The sequence below is a fragment of the Oncorhynchus masou genome, chromosome 32 (genome assembly GCF_036934945.1).
Source record: "Oncorhynchus masou masou isolate Uvic2021 chromosome 32, UVic_Omas_1.1, whole genome shotgun sequence".
Classification (NCBI taxonomy): Eukaryota; Metazoa; Chordata; class Actinopteri; order Salmoniformes; family Salmonidae; genus Oncorhynchus; species Oncorhynchus masou.
In genome coordinates, this window is record NC_088243.1 from 77,109,712 (window position 1) to 77,136,542 (window position 26,831).

General features: G+C 42.4%; 2 protein-coding genes across 3 annotated transcripts; one reads left to right on the top strand and one right to left on the bottom strand.

The window, feature by feature from the left end:
- The first annotated feature begins 2,135 nt into the window (after positions 1–2,135).
- LOC135526617 (phospholipase A and acyltransferase 4-like) lies at positions 2,136–6,171 on the top strand. The gene is made up of 6 exons (XM_064955130.1): positions 2,136–2,243; positions 2,576–2,650; positions 2,911–3,019; positions 3,173–3,309; positions 3,600–3,731; positions 3,951–6,171. The coding sequence occupies exons 2-6, from the start codon at positions 2,636–2,638 to the stop codon at positions 4,071–4,073; spliced, it is 516 nt and encodes a 171-aa protein (XP_064811202.1). The 5' UTR covers positions 2,136–2,243; positions 2,576–2,635; the 3' UTR covers positions 4,074–6,171.
- Positions 6,172–6,438: 267 nt separating this feature from the next.
- LOC135526620 (N-terminal kinase-like protein) lies at positions 6,439–24,721 on the bottom strand. 2 transcript variants are annotated; one of them, XM_064955132.1, is made up of 18 exons: positions 24,334–24,721; positions 22,682–22,822; positions 22,239–22,361; positions 21,472–21,692; positions 20,989–21,079; positions 20,674–20,829; positions 20,359–20,517; positions 15,006–15,113; positions 14,775–14,888; positions 14,453–14,608; positions 14,115–14,303; positions 12,710–12,785; positions 11,417–11,623; positions 11,070–11,215; positions 9,404–9,499; positions 8,772–9,074; positions 8,487–8,565; positions 6,439–8,344 (listed from the first exon to the last, which is right to left on the bottom strand). In XM_064955132.1, exons 1-18 carry the CDS (start codon positions 24,439–24,441, stop codon positions 8,220–8,222), a joined length of 2,598 nt encoding a protein of 865 aa, XP_064811204.1. In that variant the 5' UTR covers positions 24,442–24,721; the 3' UTR covers positions 6,439–8,219. The 2 variants fall into 2 exon arrangements, with proteins under 2 accessions (XP_064811204.1, XP_064811203.1); XM_064955131.1 differs by having other exon boundaries at positions 6,439–8,347.
- Between the last annotated feature and the right edge of the window lie 2,110 nt (positions 24,722–26,831).

A 26,831-nucleotide genomic window follows, 5' to 3' on the forward strand; every position in this document is an offset into this window, starting at 1 on the left:
TTCTAGACCTATCGGCTGCCTTCGACACTGTGAACCATCAGATCCTCCTCTCCACCCTCTCCGAGTTGGGCATCTCCGGTGCGGCCCACGCTTGGATTGCGTCCTACCTGACAGGTCGCTCCTACCAGGTGGCGTGGCGAGAATCTGTCTCCTCGCCACGCGCTCTCACCACTGGTGTCCCCCAGGGCTCTGTTCTAGGCCCTCTCCTATTCTCGCTATACACCAAGTCACTTGGCTCTGTCATAACCTCACATGGTCTCTCCTATCATTGCTATGCAGACGACACACAATTAATCTTCTCCTTTCCCCCTTCTGATGACCAGGTGGCGAATCGCATCTCTGCATGTCTGGCAGACATATCAGTGTGGATGACGGATCACCACCTCAAGCTGAACCTCGGCAAGACGGAGCTGCTCTTCCTCCCGGGGAAGGACTGCCCTTCCCTGATCTCGCCATCACGGTTGACAACTCCATTGTGTCCTCCTCCCAGAGCGCTAAGAACCTTGGCGTGATCCTGGACAACACCCTGTCGTTCTCAACTAACATCAAGGCGGTGGCCCGTTCCTGTAGGTTCATGCTCTACAACATCCGCAGAGTACGACCCTGCCTCACACAGGAAGCGGCGCAGGTCCTAATCCAGGCACTTGTCATCTCCCGTCTGGATTACTGCAACTCGCTGTTGGCTGGGCTCCCTGCCTGTGCCATTAAACCCCTACAACTCATCCAGAACGCCGCAGCCCGTCTGGTGTTCAACCTTCCCAAGTTCTCTCACGTCACCCCGCTCCTCCGCTCTCTCCACTGGCTTCCAGTTGAAGCTCGCATCCGCTACAAGACCATGGTGCTTGCCTACGGAGCTGTGAGGGGAACGGCACCGCAGTACCTCCAGGCTCTGATCAGGCCCTTCACCCAAACAAGGGCACTGCGTTCATCCACCTCTGGCCTGCTCGCCTCCCTACCACTGAGGAAGTACAGTTCCCGCTCAGCCCAGTCAAAACTGTTCGCTGCTCTGGCCCCCCAATGGTGGAACAAACTCCCTCATGACGCCAGGACAGCGGAGTCAATCACCACCTTCCGGAGACACCTGAAACCCCACCTCTTCAAGGAATACCTAGGATAGGATAAAGCAATCCTTCTCACCCCCCCCCTTAAATGATTTAGATGCACTATTGTAAAGTGGCTGTTCCACTGATGTCAGAAGGTGAATTCACCAATTGGATAAGAGCGTCTGCTAAATGACTTAAATGTAAATGTAAATGTAAATGTTTTACTCTCAAGAAAAAGGCGCCAATGAAAGGAGTGGTAACTGGGGTAGAGGTAAAGGGGAACCACTACTTCAAGGTTTCAGAGCAAGTGACGTTATTTAGTGCACACCACCGCTAACTAGCTAGCCGTTTCACATCCTTTACACGAGACCGATCAGCTGTCCGACCTGCCTCCCTGTAGCGCTGTCTTAGGCGTCTTACAGTACAGACATTGCAATTTATTGCCCTGGCCACATCTGCAATCCTCATGCCTCCTTGCAGCATGAGTTTTACGAATTATCTTTGAACGACAGGGTCCTGAAAAAGAGACGTTTATTTTTTTGTTGAGTTTATATATCAGTAAGATTGGATTTTTAGAATTTATAGCAATGGTTGTCAACTGTACTGCAGGGATGGAACGTAAGTCACAAAAAATGTAGGTTGTGGTGGCAGCTGCAGAGAGGTTTTTGGGTGTGCGAGACTTGACGTCAGCATACCACCCTGCATCCCACTGCTGGCTTGCTTCTGAAGCTAAACAGGGTTGGTCTTGGTCGGTCCCTTGATGGGAGATCAGATGCTGCTGGAAGTGGTGTTGGAGGGCCAGTAGGAGGCACTCTGTCCTCTGGTCTAAAAAAATATACCAATACCCCAGGGCAGTGATTGCCCTGTGTAGCGTGCTGTCTTTCGGCTGGGACGTTAAACGGGTGTCCTGACTCTCTGGGGTCACAAAATTACTATTATTATTTTTTATTAATATGTTATTTATTTTATTTTATTGTGAGTGTATTGTTAGATGGTAGAGTAATAGTTTATTTATTTATGTTTTCAAGCAAAGTATAAGGGAGTTGTACTCCGGTCTAGTAGGTGGCGGTAATGAAACATTTATTGGATGCCAACCGCCGTTAAACCTCATCGAGGAAGAAAAAGAAGTTGACGTTTGATTTGTACTTCTGTGTTCTAAGTGAAAGTAAGCAACATCGAGGCCACGACACCGAACTTACTGTAAGTTATATGAATTTAAATGTATTTAAATGATCTGGACAGAAATACGTGTGTGAGGAAGATTACAAATAACTAGGTAGCTAACTGGGATCGAAAGTCATACCATGACTCTTGACAGCACGCAAACACTGTCTCTGTTGTGTGCTGTCTGTGGTCAGTTAGCTAGCGATCTATTTCGTTGCATAATTCATGTTTTTATAGACACCAAAACACAGTGAAATGAAATCCGTTTTCAATTTATTTGTCAATAGATTGCCTAATATTCTGTGAGCTCGTGTGTTATGGTAACAGGCTCCCTAAATATAACCCATTGGTTTCATTTTGACATAAAGGGTTGAGATCGAAGCTCAGTGAAGGGAAATCAAAGCTGTGTAAAGGAAATAACAGTAACCATGGCTCCAACATTGGTAAGTAAAGTCCAGTCCTTTTGTTGTTGTCCTCTGTCTCTATGTAGTCTTATCTGTTTGTTTAGAACATATTTACATTTTGTTTGTACAATGCATGAGTCATGATTGAAGAACTTTTTATAGTTCTCTGATCTGAGAACTTTGCCTTTCAGAACTGCATACTTGGCACTTTAACAAGATGGTGTCTAGCAACATTGTGCCAATACACAGATTTCTAAATCATTCTTAATGGTTTCATCATTTTATTTTATTTTTCACAGTATGATAAGAAGCCGGAGCCAGGGGATCTGATAGAGATATTCAGAGGGAACTACCAGCACTGGGCTTTGTACGTTGGTGACGGCTTTGTTGTTCACCTGGCCCCACCCTGTGAGTAATACTCTTGATATAGTGTACTCAACAATGTATATACTGTAGATATAGAGTACATTCAACTCAACTTTGACACTGATGATGTCTTGTCTGTGCACCCCCTCCCTTGGACCTTTCCCTCTCCCTCACCCATGTCTCTTTGCTCCCCAGCCGAGGGACCAGGGGCCAGGGCCAACAGCATGATGTCTGTGCTGAGTGACCAGGCTAAGGTGAAGAAGGAAGAGATCTGGGACGTGGTGGGGCATGATCAGTGGCGCGTAAACAACCAGCTGGATGAGAAGTACCAGGTCAGTAGCAGTAAGTACAGTAAGGTTGTGTCCCAAATGGCACCCCATGGGCCTCTGGTCAAACGAAATGAACTATGTAGAGAATAAGGTGCCATGTGGGACACAGCCTGTGTGATCCTGTGTGGCTCAGTTGATAGAGCATGGTGCTTGCAATGCCAGGATAGTGTTTTCCATTCCCACTGGGGCCACCCTTATAAAAATGTATGCATGCGAGTTCGCTTAGGATAGAAGGGTCTGCAAAACGGCTTAAGTTGTTTTGCTAAATGGCATATATTAAATTATCATTATAGGTCAGACCCATACATGAGATACTGAGGGAAGCCCAGGCCTATGTGGACCAGGAGATGCCCTACTGTGTCTTCAGGGGAAACTGTGAGCACTTTGTCACAGATCTGAGATATGGGAAGGCTGAGTCTCGACAGGTAGGTACAGTGGACTGGTGCTCAACGCTAGTTGTACTGTGCTCATCGTAGTATTTTTGTGAGTCGTAATAACATTCTCAACTTGGTCAAGACACACGTGAGTGTAGAGTAACTGGTGTACTTGTTGTTATACATTCAAAGCATCTATGCTGTGATACTGTTTCTGAGTCAGTCATTCATTCAATTCATTCAAATTAATGTTAGTCTTTTTTTGCCCAGGTTCGTCAGGTTGTGGAAACTGTGGGAATGGCTGCAATGGTGGGCTTCGGAGTCCTTGCTGTTGCAGGTATTGCAGCGGCCATCTTTGGAGGTGGAAGCAAGAAGAAGAATGAAGAAAAATAAGAATATAAGTGACCAACTGTATAATAGCTTCCTGAGCAGCCAGTCACCAATAAGCCTAATAGATTATTTTAACTACAGTACTGCCATCGTCACTTGTATAAAACAGACATGAATTGAAAGCACAAAAGGAGGAAAAGTGTCTGGTTATAATTCCAAGGTATACAGCCTTGGAGGGGCCATAACCTTGCAGGCTCTGAGGCTATGCTAGCTGTTTTATTTTTTTTATTGTCGGTTACTTATAAGCAGTGGTGGGAAAAGTACCCAGTTGTCATACTTGAGTAAAAGTTAAGATATTTAATAGAAAATGTTAAGAAACTTAATAGAAAATGACTCAAGTAAAAGTGAAAGTCACCCAGGAAAATACTACTTTAGTAAAAGTTTTAAAGTATTTGGCTTTAAATATACTGAAGTATAAAAAGTAAATGTCATGGATAAAATTTACTTAAGTATCAAAAGTAAAAGAAAACCGGACTGCATCTTTTAAATTTTTGGGTAGCCAGGGGCATGCTCCAACACTCAGACATAATTTACAAACGAAGCATGTGTTTCGTGAGTCAACCAGATCAGAGGCAGTCGGGATGACCAGGGGTGTTCTCTTGATAAGTGTGTGAATTAGACAATTTTCTTGTGCTGCTAAGCATTCAAAATGTAATGAATACTTTTGGCTGTCAGGGAAATGTATGGAGTAAAAAGCCCATTTTCTTTAGGAATGTAGTGAAGTAAAAGTTGTCAAATATAAATAGTAAAGTACAGATATCCTAAAAAACTACTTAAGTAGTACTTTCAAGTATTTTTAAGCAGTGGTGTAAAGTACCTATGAAGTTTCCCTACTAAAGTTTTAACATATTTATGTAGACTCTGTTTTTAATGGTATAAAATGGTATTCCACTGAAGTTCTAATGTTTCTATCATGAAGCAAATTGTCTAAAGGACCCAGGGCTTTCGAGTGGCACAGCATCTGTGTTAGAGACATCACTACAAACCCTGGTTCGATTCCAGGCTGTATCATAACCGGCGCACAATTGGCCCAGCGTCGTTAGGGTATGGCTAAATAAGAATTTGTTCTTAACTGACTTGCCTAGTTAAATAACAAAATAAAAGGACCCACAGAACTACTCCTGGTTAGGGTTGAAGTAGATACATCTAATGCTGCTTGTATCGCTTCGTAATGACTGACATTATGAACAGGTGCATCAAAGCAGTGACCAAGAGACTGAAAAACAGCTATCTCAAGTCCATCAGACTGTTAAATAGCCATCAGTAGCACCTTAGAGGCTGCTGCCCAAAACACATAGACTTGAAATCACTGGAAACTTTATTAATGGAACACTGGTCACTTTAAAAAAAAAAATCATATATTGAATTACTCATCTCATATGTATATTCTACTGTATCTTAGTCTATTCCTCTCTGACATTGCTCGTCCAAATATTTATATATTCTTAATTCCATTCCTTTACTTTGGATTTGTGTCCATTGTGTGTATTGTTGTGAAATTGTTAGATATTACTGCACTGTTGGAGCTAGAAACACAAGCATTTTGCTACACTTGCAATAACATCTGCAAAACATGTGTATGTGATCAATAAAATGAGATTTGATTTGAACAAAATCATACTTTTAATAAAAATATTGGATAGAAAAAATTTGAAATATTAACTGGTGTTTGATCTTTAAAAACTTGAGTTTGAAGAGTTTGTTTATTAAATATATTGATAAACTGAACCTTATTAGCATTTTAGCTTAGTCGATTAAGTCTTGACATCCTCTTGGATCTAATTTTTGATAGGTTTGGTTTTTGAGCTTGAACTATTATTAATCATTAGTTCTAAAAGATACATATGAGGGGTGCCGTAATGACGCTTGGGAGGGGCTGAGTGCAGGGAACACAGTCACGTGGCAGTACTGATAAGGGGAGGAACCATTTAAGGCCCAGATCACTCAGCTCCCTGCCTAGAAATAATGATGCAATGTTTGGCGATAATGAGGAGACTCCACCCAAAGTGGGGTATGTATACTACCATGGGTGAAACCATGTTTTTTTGTTTAATGCAGCTGTACTGACCCTCTGGGAAGAATAAACTTGGTTTTAAGCTTTCATAGTGTCCATTGACTTTGTACTCTGAAAATTAGAAGCTAACAGTTTGTACATGTTTTTATAAGCATTGTTTGGTCTCTTATAGGTTTGGGGTCTACTTAACTTATACTTGTCTTAGTAAACAAAATAAACACCTCTGTTGGCCCACTGCAAGTCCCAGAAGGAACTTCAGTGGATTTGGATGTTGACTCTTGGCAGAAGTAGAAATTGTTCTGAATATCTTTGTAAAACACTGCACACGCTTTCACATAAAACACACACTGTGTATTTTATTGTCATGGTTTATTTAGGAATTGTTCACATGGTACACAAGAATCCACCTTTATAAAACAATGCATCTGATTTTACTGTCTTCTTCCATATGAACTTCCCTCCCTCCCCATCCACAACATATTTAAAAATCATCAATCATCTGACCACATAACACCAGTAAATAGTGCTGCCATCCAACAAAGACACAAACAGAACCTTCCCTTGACCCAGCCAACTCTAACAAGATAGTTGATGGACAGAATTATTTTGCACTTTATGATTTGGTATTAAATAACTCAGTGACTCCATAAATATATAGGAGGAATCTACAGGTAAAATTTCATGACACTGTCCATGTTCAATAGTTTGGCTTCAAGTCAGTCAACCCACCATCACTAATAATAATAACTGATTGGCTCAGAGGGGTGGTCTATATTATTCATCTGCGTACAGTGAAGTACAGTTCATCAACAGAGACCAGGGCCACTTTCAGTAGGCAAACATTGTGGAACGTTGAAGATAGAAATATCATAAATAGACATGATTCCTTATTCTATAAGAGGCATGTGTGTTCTACATAACATATTTCTATCTGTTCCACAACATTGTGCCTTGCTGAACGTGTCCCAGCATTACCCTTCAGGGAAGTACAATATGTTGTTTGGTAGGTAAGTCACATATACAGACCCATGCTTGAAGACTATCAGTCTTATTTCTGCAGTGTGACAGCTCATATAAAACATTCATAACCCATTTATGTGTATATGTCAAATAAACTTTCATGCATATACACACACTTTATATCATTTTTTAAAACAATTTGACTCTAATCTGTTTATAATTGTATAATAATCCTAACAGTAGTAATTATCGTGTTATGGGTCAGTTGGAATGATTGATGTGCATTGTGTTTGGGGACAGGTAAAGTACAAAGGCTGAGTACCAGAATGATTCCATGAGGGTTGAATAGGAGCCATGTGTCTGGGGTTAAGACTGATGGATCCTATTATCTGTTTTAGGGCACTGTCTAATATCGTTACAGTTTTATATTATTATATACTCTTAATATGAATATATAGATCTTTTAAATTCTTAGAGAATGAAGGTAGTGTTAAGTTTCAGCTCTTTGTGTATGAAAAGTGTAATTATCTAGTGGACTGCAGTCGACTGTAGGAATGTGTACTCCCAATAACTAAGGCACGGAGGAGCAGGAAGGTTCCGGACTCAGGCTGGGACACGAGAACACCAAGAAGAGGAACAGACTCAGTTCCTGTCCAGAAACAGAGACCGATTATTTATCTTAGAAATACAAGGAGGTGACGCCGCCTAGTCGGAAGGTATAAATATACAGTATGTCCTTGTGTGACCTCTAGGTGTGCTGTGCAGCTGCAACACCCACTGTGGTGAATAAATCTAGCTTGAGTTTTTCTCAGAGTATGTCTGGATTATTGCACCAGAAATTACAACCTAACAACATTGATATCATTTATTTATAAAAACATGTTCAGTTTTTTTTTGTCACAGTCCTTTTCAGACAAATACAATTCTTTACAACGTAAATATGTGATGTAATGTTTAAACCCCAGAATAGTCTGGATGAGTCCTGTCTCTTATCCCTTTGTCAAACAATAAGCAGCTTGCACCGTCATCCAGTTCACAGTTTCTCTTGTTATTTTGATTATGGAATGTTGATCCTGCCATACAGTCCACCCTCTCTGTGGGAGTCAGGGAAACGTTATCACAGCACACGGTCTGCTTTGCTTCCCGTCTTCCACCAGCCCTAATTTTTTTCCCAGTCAGTCCAGTTTCCGAGCGCCCAGTTTGAGAGGACCCTTAGCTGCCTTGCGTTCTGCTCGTTTGGCCTCCAGTTCTTTCCTCCTCTCCTCACGCTTCTTCTTGGCCAGCTCTGTCTTGCTTAGGCCTGCTTAGGAAATAGAGAGAGACATCTGTTATCGTCTGTCTTGAGGCTGATAACATGAATAGCATCTTGTTAAATGACTCCCTGGTTTCAGATCATTGAGATAAATAATGGAGAAGAGATGTTAGAGCAGGTTGAGACTCACCTGGACTTCCGCCCACAGACTCCCAGCTCTCCTCGGCTCCCCAGTCTCCAGCAGGCTCTGCACTCCAGCCATCACCAACCTAGCATGAACCAGAAAACACATGCAAAATGCACATGCATTAAAACACACACGTGCCGTCCTTCCATTTCCACATCAAAACCATTCCCCACTTAGCATCAACACCAAACTTTTCCATTTTGACAAACCTGCTTGTAATGTTCTTCAAAACACAAAGCCTACTCCTGTCAAAGTATTTTATTTATAAAGCCCCCCTCCTCTCCTCACCATAGCAGTGGGGGTGGGCGTTGCTCTCTGAGACACATTGGCAAGGAAGTCAGTCTGCGTGTCTCCCTTAATGTCCCAGTCATACTCGCTGGCTAACCGAACCCCCTCCGGCAAAGCAGCACTCTTAGTGGTTGGCGCATTCCTACCCTCCTCTTCCCAGTCATTGCCCCACCCATCCTCTCCTGGTGAACTCTGACCCTGGATGTCAGCCTCCTTCTCATTGGACCAGCTGTCGTCAGCATCCCAACCTGAGCTGCTCCAATCAGAGCTCTGCTTTTTTACTGCCTCAGAGGCTAGAGACACCTAGATGGAGACGGAGACAGCAATGAATGAAGTTTCAGCACTATAACAGTTTTAGATCATGGACCACTGTTCAGTAGGTTGGAACTTTCAGCACTTTGCAGAAGAATATGTAAATACATTCCTGTCATTTAGCAGACACAGCCAGAGAGAATACAGTTTGTGCAATCATCTTAAGATAGCTTGGTGAGACAACCACACATCACAGTAAGTACAGTTTTCCTCAAAAAGTGTGAGTGGTAGTTACTTTACAGTGCCATTATCTTTGACTTTTTTTCAAACACTCTGCCTCCCTGAATAACCCTTAGGTCTAAATAAATCCAGATACGTACTCCTCTGACACTGGCCTTCTTTTTGACTGATGACATTCCTGACCAATCAGAAGAGTTCCAGTCATCTGGGTCAGCTGCCTGTACCTTCTCTGCATCCTGGGGGGGGAGTGAGAGAAAGACATACTTTAATAACTTAATTGATCAAACAGAACACCATTTCCATGTTTAGTGACAGTTGACGTCCCTTGGTCCCAGCTGTCATATCCCATTCATGTCAACTACAGTTGAAGTCAGAAGTTTAAATAAACATTATCTAAATACATTTAAACTCAGTTTCACAATTCCTGACATTTAATCCAGGTAAAAATTCCCTGTCTTAGGTCAGTTAGGATCACCACTTTATTGTAAGAATGTGAAATGTCAGAATAATAGTAGAGAAAATTAATGATTTATTTCAGATTTGATTTCTTTCGTCACATTCCCAGCAGGTCAGACGTTTACATACTCTCAATTAGAAGTTGGTAGCATTGCCTTTAAATTGTTTAACTTGGGTCAAACGTTTCAGGTAGCCTTCCACAAGCTTCCCACAATATATTGGGTGAATTTTGGCCCATTCCTCCTGACAGAGCTGGTGTAACTGAGTCAGGTTTGTAGGCCTCTTTGCTCACACGTATTTTCAGTTCTGCCCACAAATTTTCCATGGGATTGAGGTCAAGGCTTTGTGATGGCCACTCTAATACCTTGACTTTGTTGTCCTTAAGCCATTTTGCCACAACTTTGGAAGTATGCTTGGGGTCATTGTCCATTTGGAAGACCCGTTTGCAACCAAGCTTTAACTTCCTGACTGATGTCTTGAGATGTTGCTTCAATATATGTAGATAGCATCATGAGGATGGAAATTATCTATTTTGTGAAGTGCACCAGACCCTCCTGCAGCAAAGCACCACCACAACATGATGCTGCCACCCCCATGCTTCACGGGTTGGGATGGTGTTCCTCGGCTTGCAAGCCTCCCCTTTTTCCTCCAAACATAACGATGGTCATTATGGCCAAACAGTTATATTTTTATTTCATCAGACCAGAGGACATTTCACCAAAAAGTATGATCTTTGTCCCCATGTGCAGTTGCAAACCATAGTCTGGCTTTTTTAATGACGGTTTTGGAGCAGTGGCTTCTTCCTTGCTGAGCGGCCTTTCAGGTTGTGTAGATATAGGACTTGTTTTACTGTGAATATAGATACTTTTGTACCCGTTTCCTCTTCTGTGATTGATTCTCACTTTTCGCACCAAAGTACATTAATCTCTAGGAGACAGAACGTGTCTCCTTCCTTTCCTGAGTGGTATGACGGCTGCATGGTTCCATGGTGTTTATACTTGTGTACTATTGTTTGTGTAGATGAATGTGGTACCTTTAGGCATTTGGAAATTGCTCCCAAGGATGAAACATACTTGTGGAGGTCTACAATTTTTTTCCTGAATTCTTGGTGGCTGATTTCTTTTGATTTTCCCATAATGTCAAGCAAAGAGGCACTACGTTTGAAGGTAGGCCTTGAAATATATCTACAGGTACACCTTCAATTGACTCAAATGATGTCAATTAGCCTATCAGAAGCTTCTAAAGCCATGATATTTTCTGGAATTTTCCAGGCTGTTTAAAGGCACAGTTAACAAACAAGTTTTAATGACTCCAACCCAAGTGTGTGTAAACTTCCGACTTCAACTGTACCTCTAAACTTCCCCAGTCCTCGTCATCCCAACGGTCTCCAATTGGCTCCTCGTCCTTCTCTGTCACCTTAAGGGAGTCTGATTGGATAGCAAGGCCAGAAGCAAAGGGTAGAGTCATGGAGGCCGGTGGTGGTTTAACTTCGGAGCCTGGAGGAAGGAGAGATGGAGGGATGAAAAGAACGGTGAGGTGAAAGGTGAATGTAAGTTGTGGACTGATGGGTACAACTTTGCCAGTTCATCCTATGTTTCTGTGGGGGATGCCACCCTAATCTACACAATGACCTAAACAGAAACATATATACGAGCTGAGTGATTAAGAGCTTTCATGTTCATAACTCAGTTCCTTACCCACGGGTACCCCATCTGTCACAGGGTTCCCTGTGCGAGGAGAGGCAGTACCAGCAGCAACAGGTGTGTTGTTGGCCGGGCCGCCCACCTCTGCCCCCGGGCCAGTTCGGATGAGCTTGGAGGTCAGAGAGGACACCCCCGTCACTGCCCAGCCTGCCCAACTGGCTGCTGCCCCCGCCGGCTGGGCTGATGACATCACATCCTTTTCTAGGGTGAATGGGAGATAAATAGACACTCAAAGGCTGTACTCAGATTCCTAACGAGCATAGCGCAATGACTGGAAGTCTTCAGGTACAGCTAGCACTAGTTTCATGAGTGAATGCTATCGAACTTCCTTCATACTGACTATCCTACCAATCCTTGACTTTGGCGATGTCATTTACAAAATAGCCTCCAACACTCTACTCAGCAAATTGGATGCAGCCCATCACAGTGCCATCTGTTTTGTCACCAAAGCCCCATATACCACCCACCACTGCGACCTGTATGCTCTCGTTGGCTGGCCCTAGCTTCATATTTGTCGCCAAACCCACTGGCTCCAGGTCATCTATAAGTCTTTGCTAGGTAAAGCCCTGCCTTGCCTTAGCTCACTGATCACCATAGCAGCACCCACTCATAGCACTCGCTCCAGCAGGTATATTTCACTGGTCACCCCCAAAGCCAATTCCTCCTTCGGCCGCCTTTCCTTCCAGTTCTCTGATGCCAATGACTGGAACGACTGCAAAAATCACTGAAACTGTAGACTCATATCTCCCTCACTAGCTTTAAAAACTAGCTCTCAGAGCAGCTCACAGATCACTGTACCTGTACATAGCCCATCTGTAAAAAGCCCATCCAACTACCGCATCCTCATACTGTTATTTATTTTGCTCCTTTGCACCCCAGTATCTCTACTTGCACATTCATCTTCTGCACATCTATCACTCCAGTGTTTAATTGCTATATTGTAATTATTTCGCCACTATGGCCTATTTATTGCCTTACCTCCCTTATCCTACCTCATTTACACACACTGTATATAGACTTCTCCTATTGTATTATTGACTGTATGTTTGTTTATTCCATGTGTAACTCTGTGTTGTTGTTTGTGTCGCACTGCTTTGCTTTATCTTGGCCAGGTCACAGTTGTAAATGAGAACTTGTTCTCAACTGGTCTACCTGGGTAAATACAGATTAAATAAAATAAAATACTAAACACAAAAAAAGACAAAAAAATGCAGATGCAGATAAAGGACTTCATTGCCAAAATCCTGCAGTATCCCTTTAATGTGAGAACAGTGCTTGTTTACAGACCTATTTCAGCCAGCTTGGTTGGATCTTCAGAAACAGTCTCCAGCTTTGTCAGGAAACTCTTGATGGCTTTGAACGCCTGAGGGAGGAAGGACAGAATTTTTTTTCATCCAATTGTTGACAGATTTTCATGCAAAAAAATTTAAAATATGCATAAATAAAATACGCAGATTTTCCCACTAGAGATGTGTTTCCATCAAATTAACTTGTTGTGTATAAAAGTATGTATGTGATGATGTAGTGCACATAAAAATGACCATGTACCGAATAAAAAATACAAGTTAAATGGGATTCCATCGCATTTTCAACTCTACTGATGGTTTTGTCACCAGAAATGTTGCATTATATAGTGAATGTCCCCACTCTGGTATTGGCGCTAACGAACAGCTGGCAGATCCAGTGTGGGTATAGCCTTCATGATGAGAGTCTTATCGACTACAGAACGAGATTATTTTTATTTGTCAAACAGCAGCCAAGCATAGATGATCATGTCACCAGAATACAACCCTCAATATTTATCAGAAAGAAGCATCAAGCTCATCACTGTGCACTTTCACCACCCTGTGAAGTTCATCAGAACTTATTTCATCTGTAAACTAATAAACTGCATGCTTTCCCGAGTCGTAGTGGGAGGAGCATACATGTCATCGCATGACTCCAAGTTTACTTCGATATGATGGTTATTCTATCAATATTTACACATAAAAGCACATCCAGTGACATTTCTAGCATAATTACATCTTACAGACAAAAACATTCCACCGTATCGAGTATATATTTTTGTGTCGACATTTGGATAGTTCATTGCCAAATTTGCAGTTTCCATCAGACCTGTCGTAACCTTTTCTTATATACGACGTACTTTACTCGTGTAAAAAGGTTGGATGGAAACCTGATAACAGATGGAATGTTGCAATGAGAGTGTAGGTAAAAATAGATTGTCACACATAATTGTAGATGGAATGTTGCAGGGTGAAATCACAGAGTTTCTAAATCCAGAGGTGCAACATTGTGAGACTTCCGGGAACGCTTGTGATCAAGATCAGGCTGTGGTTTGGGGTTTGAGAAGTCAATTTTGATAATTTTCTCGAAATCTAAAAAGGCACAACTCTAACTTCGTGAGTGACACGTTTTCATTTGTCAAAACAACAATATCAAAGGAGTGCTTTTGATTTGACAACCTGTACAGGAGCAACTCGGTGCAAGACAACTGCTAAAGCTGATGATGCGTTTCTACGCATGAGCTTAGCAAGTCATCATTGCCATGACATCGCCTACAAGTGTGATCGGGATTTCTATTGGAGAAGCAGCCTGTGTTTTTGTGAAATATTTCTAAACAGAATGTTTAATGTCCCAGTCCTGTGGTTCAATGTGTGAGGGGTGTAAAGGTGTTTGTAGTGCTTCTCACCTGATCTCTAACGTTCTTGTCAGGGTCAACAGTGAGGGTACAGAGTGTTGGCAGTACTCGTGCTGCGCTCTCCGTCACACTGTAGTAGTTGTGCGTTGCTGCGAAGCCCAGAACCCCGGCCGCCCGAGAAGCAGGAAACGGGTCCTTAGTGGCCCGAGAGAACGCAGAGATCAACACTCGCTGCCGCGTCTGTGGAGGAAAGGAGAAGGGCATGAATAAGAGGGTTAGGAAGAGGGAGGGAGAGAGAAGAAATGGTCAGGCAGAGGGAGGGAGAGAGTAGAAATGGTCAGGCAGAGGGAGAGAAAAGGAGAGATGGGTAAAGAGAGAAAGTGAGTTACCCCAGCGTTGAGGTAGGGGGCAATCTTTCCCAGGCACACGGTGGTGTTGCAGCGGATTGGTCCCTGCTCGTCTCTCGCCTGCAGTCGTGCAAAGTGCCTCATCAGCTCCTGATTCACATTACTCTCATTCAGCTTGGGGGCCAGCAGCAGCATGGACTGGGAGACGAAAAGAAAGACAGAGGCATAAAAAAACAAAACAAGAACAGAGCGTTGGGAACACCATTAACCACAGGGAAGGAACCCTGTCAGTTCCACTTGAATGAAGAAGTGAGTGAAGCCATCAGGTCGTGTGAGTCTGACAGACTGGGTGAGCCAGTTATACCTTGACAGTCTGTTCTCTGATGGCTGGGTTTGTGTCTGTGAAACCGTGAACAACATGAGGGAAGATCTGCGAGTTCACCGCTGCATCATTTAGATACTGAATAAACTGCTCCATCTAAAGGAAAGAGAGATGAGTACGGGGTTGGAAAGAGGGATAAAACAAGAGATCTGCAGCCAACACTCATTCTGGTGTAATGGCCGCCTCTGTACTCTGACGTGTGGTACTCTGTACCTGTTGAAGCAGTCGTATCCTCATGGCCCGGTCTGTAGAGGAGAACATCTTTACAATGACAGGAATGATCTTCTGCTGGTACTCCTCCGCAGACAGGAACTTACCCACCTGACAGACACAGAAAGAACAGGGAGAGATGGAAGAAGGAACCTTCTGCTAAACACCTGTGAAAGTCAACAGTGAAGAGGCGATTCCGGGATGCAGGCCTTCTAGGAAGATTTCCTCTGTCCAGTGTTTGTGTTCTTTTGCCCATCTTAATCTTTTCTTTTTATTGGCCAGTTGGAGATATGGCTTTTTTTTCTTTCTCAACTCTGCCTAGAAGGCCAGCATCCCGGAGTCGCCTCTTCAGAGATTGGTGTTTTGCGTGTACTATTTAATGAAGCTGCCAGTTGAGGACGTGTGAGGCATCCGTTTCTCAAACGAGAGAAACTAGTTTGCTCAGTTGTGCACCAGGGCCTCCAACTCCTCTTTCTCTTCTAGTTAGTGCCAGTTTGCGCTGTCCTGTGAAGGGAGTAGTACACAGCCTTGTACGATATCGTCAGTTTCTTGGCAATTTCCAGCATGGAATAGCCTTCATTTCTCAGAACACGAATAGACTGACGAGTTTCAGAAGAAAGTTCTTTGCTTCTGGCCATTTTCAGCCAGTAATCGAACCCACAAATGCTGATCCTCCAGATACTCAACTAGTCTAAAGAAGGGCAGTTTTATTGCTTTTATTACAGTTTTCAGCTGTGCTAACATAATTGCAAAAGGGTTTTCTAATGATCAATTAGCCTTTTAAAATGCTAAAACGCACAAAAAAGTGCTTTTCTTTCAAAAACAAGGAAATTTCGAAGTGACCTCAAACTTTTCAACAATAGTATGTGTGTGTATACAGTTGAAGTCGGAAGTTTACATAAACAAGTTTTAAAGACTCCAAACTAAGTGTTTCAACCACTCCACAGATTTCTTGTTAACAAACTATAGTTTTGGCATGTCAGTTAGGACATCTACTTTGTACATGACATAAGTCATTTTTTACAGACAGATTATTTCACTGTATCACAATTCCAGTGGGTCAGAAGTTTACATACACTAAGTTGCCTGTGCCTTTAAACAGATTGGAAAATTACAGAAAATGATGTCATGGCTTTAGAAGCTTCTGATAGGTTAATTGATATCAATTGGAGGTGTACCTGTGGATGTATTTCAAGGCCTACCTTCAAACATACCTCCAAACACCTGAAGGTACCACGTTCATCTGTACAAACAATAGAATTCAAGTATAGTCCCCATTGGACCACTCAGCCGTCATACCGCTCAGGAAGGAGATGCGTTCTGTCTCCGAGAGATGATTGTACTTTGGTGCAAAAAGTGCAAAATCAATCCCAGAACAACAGCAGAGGACCAGGTGAAGATGCTGGAGGAAACAGGTGCAAAAGTATCTATATCCACAGTAAACGAGTCTTTAGACAACCTGAAAGGCCGCTCAGCAAGGAAGAAGCTGCTCCAAAACCAACATAAAAAGCCAGACTACGGTTTTCACCTGCACATGGGGACAAAGAACGTACTTTTTGTAGAAATGTCCTCTGGTCTGATGAAATAAAAGTAGAACTGTTTGGCCATAATGACCATTGTTATGTTTGGAGGAAAAAGGGGAGGCTTACAAGCCGAAGAACACCATTCCAACCGTAAAGCACGGGGGTGGCAGCATAATGCTGTGGGGGTGTGTTGCTGCAGGAGGGACTGGTGCACTTCACAAAATAGATGGCGTCATGAGGATGGAAAATTATGTGGATATATTGAAGCAACATCTCAAGACATCAGTCAGGAGGTTAAAGCTTGGTCGCAAATGAGTCTTCCAAATGGACAATGACCCCAAGCATACTTCCAAAGTTGTGGCAAAATGGCTTAAGGACAACAAAGTCAAGGTATTGGAGTGGCCGTCACAAAGCCCTGACCTCAATCACATAAAAAATTTGTGGGCAGAACTGAAAAAGCGTGTGCGAGCAAGTAGGCCTACAAACCTGACTCAGTTACACCAGCTCTGTCAGGAGGAATGGGCCAAAATTCACCCAACTTATTGTGGGAAATTGTTTGACCCAAGTTAAACAAGGCAATGCTACCAAATACTAATTGAGTGTATGTAAACTTCGGACCCGAATGTGATGAAAGAAATAAAATCTGAAATAAATCATTCCCTCTACTATTATTCTGACATTTCACATTCTTAAAATAAAAGTGGTGATCCTAACTGACCTAAGACAGGGAATTTTTACTTGGATTAAATGTCAGGAATTGTGAAACTGAGTTTAAATGTATTTGGCTAAGTTGTATGTAAACTTTGTGTGTGTGAGATATACATATATATATATATATATATAATGTCTTCTTCAGACATACTACATATTATCTCCATCATGTCTATACATCCCATCATGTGAACAAAAATATTAATGCAACATGTAAAGTGTTGGTCCCATGTTTCATAAGCTGAAATAAGAGACCCCAGAATCTTTCTATACGCACAAAAAGCTTATTTCTCTCAAATTTGGTGCACAAATTTGTTTACATCTCTGTTAAAGAACATTTATCCCAAGAAAATCCTTCTACCTAACAGGTGTGGCATTTCCACGAAGCTGATTAAACACCATGAACATTACAAAGTTACACCTTGTGCTGGAGAAAATAAAAGGCCACTCAAAAATGTGCAGTTTTGTCACACAAAACAATGCCACAGATGTCAAGTTGAGGGTGTGTGCAATTGCCATGCTGACTGCAGGTATGTCCACCAGAGCTGTTGCCAGAGATTGAATGTTAATTTCTCTTCCATAAGACAACTCTGTCGTTTTAGCAAATTTAACAGTATGTCCAACTGGCCTCACAACCACGTGTAACCACACCAGCCCAGGACCTCCACATTCCGTTTCTTCACCTGCAGGATATTCGGAGACCAGCCACCTGGACAGCTGATGAAACTGAGGAGTATTTCTGTCTGCAATAAAGCCAATTCTGATTGGCTGGGCCTGGCTCCCCAGTGGGTGTGCCTATGCCCTCCGAGGCCCAACCAGGGCTGCGCTCCTGCCCAGTCATGTGAAATCCATAGATTAGGGCCGAATTAATTAATTTCAATTGACTGACTTCCTTATATGAACTGTAACTCAGTAAAATCGTGGAAATTGTTGCATGTTTCATTTATATTTTTGAAGCAGATCATGAGAATGCCAAGAGTGTGCAAAGCTGTCATCAAGGTAGAGGGTGGCTACTTTGAAGAATCTAAAATACACTGCTCAAAAAAATAAAGGGAACACTAAAATAACACATCCTAGATCTGAATGAAATATTCTTATTAAATACTTTTTTCTTTACATAGTTGAATGTGCTGACAAAAATCACACAAAAATTATCAATGGAAATCAAATGTATCAACCCATGAAGGTCTGGATTTGGAGTCACACTCAAAATTAAAGTGGAAAACCACACTACAGGCTGATCCAACTTTGATGTAATGTCCTTAAAACAAGTCAAAATGAGGCTCAGTAGTGTGTGTGGCCTCCACGTGCCTGTATTACCTACAAAGCCTGGGCATAATCCTGATGAGGTGGCGGATGGTCTCCTGAGGGATCTCCTCCCAGACCTGGACTAAAGCATCCGCCAACTCCTGGACAGTCTGTGGTGCAACGTGGCGTTGGTGGATGGAGAGAGACATTATGTCCCAGATGTGCTCAATTGGATTCAGGTCTGGGGAACGGGCGGGCCAGTCCATAGCATCAATGCCTTCCTCTTGCAGGAACTGCTGACACACTCCAGCCACATGAGGTCTAGCATTGTCTTGCATTAGGAGGAACCCAGGGCCAACCGCACCAGTACCTAATGGCAGTTAGGCTACCTCTGGCGAGCACATGGAGGGCTGTGCGGCCCCCCAAAGAAATGCCACCCCACACCATGACTGACCCACCGCCAAACCGGTCATGCTGGAGGATGTTGCAGGCAGCAGAACGTTCTCCACGGCGTCTCCAGACTCTGTCACATGTGCTCAGTGTGAACCTGCTTTCATCTGTGAAGAGCACAGGGCGCCAGTGGCGAATTGGCCAATCTTGGTGTTCTCTGGCAAATGCCAAACGTCCTGCGCGGTGTTGGGCTGTAAGCTCAACACCCACCTGTGCACGTCGGGCCCTCATACCACCCTCATGGAGTCTGTTTCTGACCGTTTGAGCAGACACATGCACATTTGTGGCCTGCTGGAGGTCATTTTGCAGGGCTCTGGCAGTGCTCCTCCTGCTCCTCCTTGCACAAAGGCGGAGGTAGTGGTCCTGCTGCTGGGTTGTTGCCCTCCTACGGCCTCCTCCACGTCTCCTGATGTACTGGCCTGTCTCCTGGTAGCGCCTCCATGCTCTGGACACTACGCTGACAGACAGAGCAAACCTTCTTGCCACAGCTTGCATTGATGTACCATCCTGGATGAGCTGCACTACCTGAGCCACTTGTGTGGGTTGTAGACTCCGTCTCATGCCACCACTAGAGAGAAAGCATCGCCAGCATTCAAAAGTGACCAAAACATCAGCCAGGAAGCATAGGAATTGAGAAGTGGTCTCTGGTCACCACCTGCAGAACCACTCCTTTATTGGGGGTGTCTTTCCACCTGTTGTCTATTCCATTTGCACAACAGCATGTGAAATTTATTGTCAATCAGTGTTGCTTCCGAAGTGGACAGTTTGATTTCACAGAAGTGTGATTGACTTGGAGTTACATTGTGTTGTTTAAGTGTTCTCTTTATTTTTTTGAGCAGTGTATATTTTGATTTGTTTAACACTTTTTTGGTTACTATATGATTCCATGTGTGTTATTTCATAGTTTTGATGTCTTCACTATTATTCCACAATGTAGAAAATAGTAAAAATAAAGAAAAATACTTGAATTTGTAGGTGTGTCCAAACTTTTGACTGGTACTATATCTATCTATATACACACACGGACTCTGACATTGTTCGTTCTAATATTTCTTCGTTCCATTCTTTTACTAATTTAGATGTGTGAATTGTTCGATATTACTGCACTGTTGGAGCTAGGAACAACAAGCATTTCACTACACCCACAATAACATCTACTAAATATGTGTATGCGACCAATAACATTTTATTTGTAAAAAGGGCTTAATAAAATATATTTGACTGATTGAGGAAGGGTGGGAAATCATTAGTTGCCAAAAGCTTTCCCCCTGAAGAAATGGCTTTAACTCAAACCACTTCCAATGATTATGCTTTACATAGATATTACATAGTTTTCCCACTTCTGCATAAAACAGAGGAGCAATTCAATGCCAGGCCGGTGATTCCTTCTGAATCCATCCTCGCTGCCTTCACAGCACACATACCTTAAACAGAGGTGTGAGGACGACAGCACCAGCATTGCCAAACTCAAAGGCAGTGAGTAGCTGTGGCAGCACCTTGTGCTTACAGAAGTCCTCTGGGAATGAGTCCAGGTTCTCACTCAGGTCCTGAAAAAACTGATGCTTCTCTGCAGGGTCTTTGATCTGGATCACATAGATATATGTTAGATAGACATAAGATACATAGATATTTCACACTTCACAGAATAAAACATTTTATCGACACATTTCAATGAAAGCTGTGTCATCTCTATCGTGTCAAGCTTTTTCTATAGCGGAGATGGAGGTTAGGAATTGTACCTGGATCTCCTCAAGGAAAAGGTTGCTCTCCACAAAGCTGTTGCTAAGAAATCCTCCAGGAGCTCTGCAGTTCTGGAGGAAGCGAGCTGGGTTTGGCCGGGCCCTGGCGTTGGCCCCTACCAACTCACAGTAGTGTGGAACCAATGCTTTAGGGATCTGAGGGACAACATACCATAATACATTTCAAATCACTTCCAATTAATTCATGACCTTTGATATTTTGACAGGATGATATTAGAATCACTTTAGGATTTCCTTAAAATGTGTGATGCTCTGGTAAAATGTTAGAAGGTAAAGGGTGGGGGGGGGGGGTACCTTTCCGAGGGAGCGTAGGGAGGAGGTTCGGGGCAGTGGACCATTGAACACTTCCCAGATCAGACAGCCCAGCCGCCACACATCCCCAGCCCTGGAACACAGAGATATTTTTTTATTTAACTAGGCAAGTCAGTTAAGAACAAATTATTATTTACATTGACGGACTACCCAGGCCAAACCCAGACAACGCTGGGCCAATTGTGAGCCGCCCTATGGGACTCCCAATCACAGCCGGATGTGATTCAGCCTGGATTCGAACCAAGGACTGTATAGTGTCACCTCTTGCGCTTAGATGCAGTGCCTTAGAGCACTGTGCCACTCGGGAGTCCAAGAGATATACTTCATACTACAAATATTAAGTATCTTCAGAATACATCAAGCATTGAACTAAAACCTTTGTATGTGAGATAGCAGCAATACAATTTGCAATGAAATCAGTATTTTACACCCTCTCATTCTTAACTGATTGTCTGTCAGTCTCACCATTTCTCTCCACCGTTTGGTGACTCAGGGGGGTCGTATTTGTCCATGTCAGAGTGAACAGCTTTAGCAGAGGGTAGTGATGTGGAGGCGTCCTCGTTCTCTGGGGTCATGTGGTCCAGACCGCCAAGATTCCATTCTCCAGCTCGGTCCACAAACACAGACCAGATACCCAGGTTATTGTGAAGGAGGTGGCAGTCATTCACCAGGAAACTAAGGGCTTTCTACAGGGGGAGAATATCGTGTGTGAGCATTTATTTTATTTGATTTACTGTTGATATGGATTGCTATGTATTAAACATGATTTTAAGTATTGCAAGACATAGACAGAAGTATTGCCTTGGGGGAAGGTAGTCTACAATCATCTGTTGTCACAGAGTACTGATGTTTCTACCTTCGACCTGTTTAACTGCCAGTATCAACTGTCTGCCAGTGTTGAATGTTATGGTTACATTTTGGCTCCATTCTGGGCCTGGTACACACTGATAATGTATCTGTAGCAGCTGATGTTGTGACTTCCTATGAGCCTTTCGGGCTGGTGTTTAGACAACATTCAGTACTGCATGATTAACATAGAAAAGAGCCTTCTCAGAGAAGATGGAGAGTCACCTTTCCATTGAAAAAGAGATTGATAGAGAGAAAGAGAGAGAGAGGAAGGGAGAAGGATAATGGAGTAGAGGTGGAAGAGGCTTGATAAAGGACAAGCAGAACTCAACATACAGAAACACATGAGGAAATCAGAGCACTCATCTCTCCTCCAGTCTACTGACCACAATCTGATGAAGGCCCCAGGACATCTCCAGATCCCCAGAGCCCCCCCGGTCTGACTGGGCCTTCAGGTGGGCTGCCAGGGGGGTGACCTGCTCTGTGACCAGGTACAGGCTCTTCTCTGTCTGTAAGGCACCAGAAAGAGACAACATTAATGCATTCATGACTTGGTTAAAATGTGCATTAAAGTATTTTTCTATTATATGGTGAATACACCAACAACTAGCACACTAGCTACTGTTTCTCTATAGAACTGGTAGACAGGGGAACTAATTGATTCAGTAGATACTCACCACAGTCTGCATGAAACAATGAAAATAAAAACAGATACAAAAGAATGCGACAATGGTGACAGAAAAAGAGTGTCGTTTGCCTTTTAAATATCAACTATATTGTGATGTTACACTATATGCATTTGGGGTGAAACACACCGACAGACACACACCTCCAATCCATCTACGTAGGCCAGGATGTTGGGATGTCGAAGGGTCTTCATGCGTTTGAACGCTGCCTTTGCTAGCTGGGTCTGTTCCTCTGTCCCTGTTGACACCTCGTACACAAACACTGATACTGGCTCCCCACCTGTCTGAAGAGAGAGATGTCAAAATGTGATAATGTCATGTTTCATCATTGGTATGAGGAGAGATGTTATTGTGGTTTAGGAGAGATGAAGTTACAGTCTCCTTGGTGAGGCCAGAGGCCTCAACCACACTCACAGGAGAGGTGTTGTTTGGTTCTGTACCTTGCAATAAGTGTTGTTGTCATGTCAAGACACAATGTCTCAGTCTAGTAGCTATTTCAGGTTAAACACAGAACGACACCTAGGCAAGTCTGCCATCAAAGGTTCTACCATTGCATTCCCATGGCTTTGAACAATAAGTAAAGGAAACAATGCAACCTTTGATGACAAACGAACTAGATGATGTTAGCATCTAGTTAGTTAGCTACCAGTCAAAACAAGACTGACACTGTGCAAACATCATTATTAGTCATGATATCAGTGGTGGAGAGTACTCTATTGTCATACTTGAGTAAAAGTAATGATAATTTAATAGAAAATGACTCAAGTAAAAGTGAAAAACATCCAGTAAAATATTACTTGCGTAAGTCTAAAAGTATTTGGTTTTAAAATATATTTAAGTATCAAAAGTAAAGTAAATTTCTAAAATATACTGAAATATCAAAAGCAAAAAATGTCAAATTCTTTATATTATATATTTCTTGTTTTTGTATTTATTTATGGATAGTCAGGGGTACACTCAGACATAATTTACAAACGAAGCGTGTTTAATGAATCCGCCAGAGCAGTTGCAGTAGGGATGTTCTCTTGAGATGTGCGTAAATGGACCATTTTCATGTCCTGCTAAACTATTCAAGATGTAACGAGTACTTTTGGGTGTCAGGGAAAATGTATGGAATAAAAAGTATATTAATTTCTTTAGGAATGTAGAAGTAACGTTAAAGTTGTCAAAAATATAAAAACAAAAAACGACTTAAGTAACGCTAGTACTTGAAATTATTTTTTACACCACTCCATGAAATTAGTTGGTCGAAATACATTTCGCATGTAACTAGCTGAGGGAAAATGTATGGAATAAAAAGTATATTAATTTCTTTAGGAATGTAGAAGTAACGTTAAAGTTGTCAAAAATATAAAAACAAAAAAACGACTTAAGTAACGCTAGTACTTGAAATTATTTTTTACACCACTCCATGAAATTAGTTGGTCGAAATACATTTCGCATGTAACTAGCTGACGTTGTTAGCTCGTTAGGTTACAACAGTGACTGGCTAGCCAACGTTAGTTAGCGGAGATTGACGTGGCCCTGCATAAACAAAACCTACTAGGTAGGTATCTATACTAGCCTAGCAGTAACGTTAGCTAACAGTGCTGTTTTAGCTTCTATAGGCGATAAATATCCTGACAATGTTATATATATGATAGTGATAATATTGTATGGAAAATACATACAATTTCATCCCAAAAATAACTAGCTAGCGAGACCTTACCTTGTATCAGTTAACCGCTACGTTGCCTAGCTAACAAGACATAATTATTCTGTTAAAATATATTTCTGCACCCACAATTTGATTTACCTTTCGTTTTCCCCGATGTAGTGTCCATATTCCAGACGTTTCTTGAGTTTCCGGTAAAAAGTCATAATTAAAGTCTTTAACTGGATCCCGAGCGAAAAAGGCCCACATCTCTGATATCTTCCAGCCTACATCAAGTAAACAACAACTATGGCGAACCGCAGCCTGCTAGCAAGCTAGCCACCCCAGAGAAATCAGATCCTTACGTCCCACACCTTGGGGAAAGCAGAGTGAGCGGCGGTTGACTTCTTTCTTCCAGAATTAATATTTTAATACCAACAAATAAAATATATTTGTCTCCGTGGTCATGGGACCACATTGACCCTGTCGTTTTACAGCAGTGAGGAGGTCCAACTCGGTGGGAAATATGTCTCCAACCAGTAGGTTGCGTTGTTTCGACTACCAGGCAACGGTTTTTGTATGGAGGTCAGTGTCGAATTTAGTCAACCTCAAAACATGAATGGCTTATTTGCTACGTGAGGTTTATTTGATCGAATATACATTTCGTTATGGTTAAGTTGTTACGAGTGTAATGATATATGTAGGACACGTGACATTCCGTCAACTATGAGAAAACACACTTTATATCAGTTGTCTCGGATGAATATTCATCAAATGGGCTTGAAGCATAGCATTGCTGCAACCTATTTAATACAGGCGCTTGACGTCAACACAGAATACTCTAAAAAAATAATTACAATATGTGTAACCGATGTGAAATGGCTAGCTAGTTAGCGGTGGTGCGCGCTAGTGGCGTTTCAATTGGTGACGTCACTTGCTGACACCTTGAAGTAGTGGTTCCCCTTGTCTGCAAGGGCCGCAATGGGTAACGATTCTTCGAGGGTGACTATTGACGTGTGCAGAGCGTCCCTGGTTCGCGCCCAGGTCAGGGCGAGGGGACGGACGAGTTTATACTGTTACATTGCTGTTGACCCGGATCACTGTTTGCTGCGGAAAAAGGGGACTTCGTTTTTACTGGTCTCCATGGAAATTGTACCCACAAACCTGACATTGCAAGCCATGCTCTACCAACTGAGCCAGACAGAACCGGTTTGTATATTTCGTAAAACATGATTCAGTAAATGAGACATGCTAAATGCAATGCGATTGTACTTGACATGTACCATTGCCTCTGGTACTTGCTGATCAATCCTGTCAGGGCAGTTTACTGATCACTGTAGACACCCAACCACCTCATGTTACTTATCCTCTTGCACCCCAGCAGTAGCACATCTTGCACATCTAACACCAGTGTTGATACTAAATTGTAATTGTTTAGCCTCCATGGCCTATTCATTGCCTTCACTCCCTACATTTGCATATTATGCTGACAGTACATTTGTTTAACTTTTACACTGCTTTGCTTCATCTCATCGAATTGCTATGCTTTATCTTGGCCAGGTCGCAGTTGCAAATGAGAACTTGGTCAACTGACCTGCCTGGTTAATTAAAAGTGATAAATACACCCTCATTCCTTGGTTATGTAAGCTTACTCTACTCTGTAATGAAAATACACTTCAGGCCACAAATTGGATTTGTCAAATATGAAAAGCACATTAAACCATGGCAAGTAAAATTGTAATGTATAACCCAAATAAATCCAGGGAATTAAGTCAATATTGAAGACATTGTAATGAGGTATGACTGCACAATTTTGTACAGTTCAGACTTTATTCATAGAATACAGTAAATTACACTCATTTCTTGAACTGCAAGTCATGATGTCTCAACCAATGACTAAACAAAATAAGTTCCAGTAGAACCAGTTTCTTGACATTTATGGGTTGGCAAACAAGCCTAAGTAGAAACATTTTTGGAACAGTTCATATTTGGTTGCAATTGAGAATTTTATTGACAGAGACAGTTTCCACAAGGGGCACATACTAAACAGCCTCAACTATAGCAACTGTCAATATTTTAACAGGTAATACTTGAATGATTAAAAAAAAGAAATTCACAACATGACCCTAGAACTTAACTGGAACCTAGGTAGTTTTTCACTGGCTTACCCAACTAAGCAGCAGGTTGAGAAAAGCAAAGACACCGCAGGGAATTGAACCCCATCCTGAGGACTATCAGGAGTGCCACCACCGGAGTCTTTTGCTTTTTTTGCACAAGGACAAAAAGCAAAACCTGGAAGAACAAAAACCAGAGGGTTTGTTCCCCCAGGAAAAGAAAAACCCTTGCACCTGCTGCTCTACACGAACCAGAGGGCTTTAGCATCGTCGCAAGCCTGAAACTAGAGGAAAAGACAACTGGTTTCCCCATCCCCAGCAAACCCATAGACACTTAATGCCATTAGAGCAATTCCACATTTTATCCATGATACCAGTAAGACAAAGTCACAACGCAAGTGTAGATCTTATCACTGACATTGGTCCAGATTCAGAGGTCAGTAAAACTCACAAGGACTGGGCTGTTAGATTTGAAGCTGTAAAGACAAGAGGAACAATTACACCCCCCCCCCCCTAAAAACAGATCCCTGAAATTGAAAATATTTT

Coding starts and splice junctions, on each gene's coding strand:
- LOC135526617 (XM_064955130.1), top strand. Junction 3,310..3,599: donor AGCTGGATGAGAAGTACCAG/GTCAGTAGCAGT, acceptor TTATCATTATAG/GTCAGACCCATACATGAGAT. Junction 3,732..3,950: donor GGAAGGCTGAGTCTCGACAG/GTAGGTACAGTG, acceptor TTTTTTGCCCAG/GTTCGTCAGGTTGTGGAAAC.
- LOC135526620 (XM_064955131.1), bottom strand. CDS start 24,441: ATGTGGGCCTTTTTCGCTCGGGATCCAGTTAAAGACTTTAATTATGAC. Junction 21,693..22,238: donor GGGGCCTTCATCAGATTGTG/GTCAGTAGACTG, acceptor CTCCCCCTGTAG/AAAGCCCTTAGTTTCCTGGT. Junction 20,518..20,673: donor TTTTCCTTGAGGAGATCCAG/GTACAATTCCTA, acceptor TATGTGATCCAG/ATCAAAGACCCTGCAGAGAA.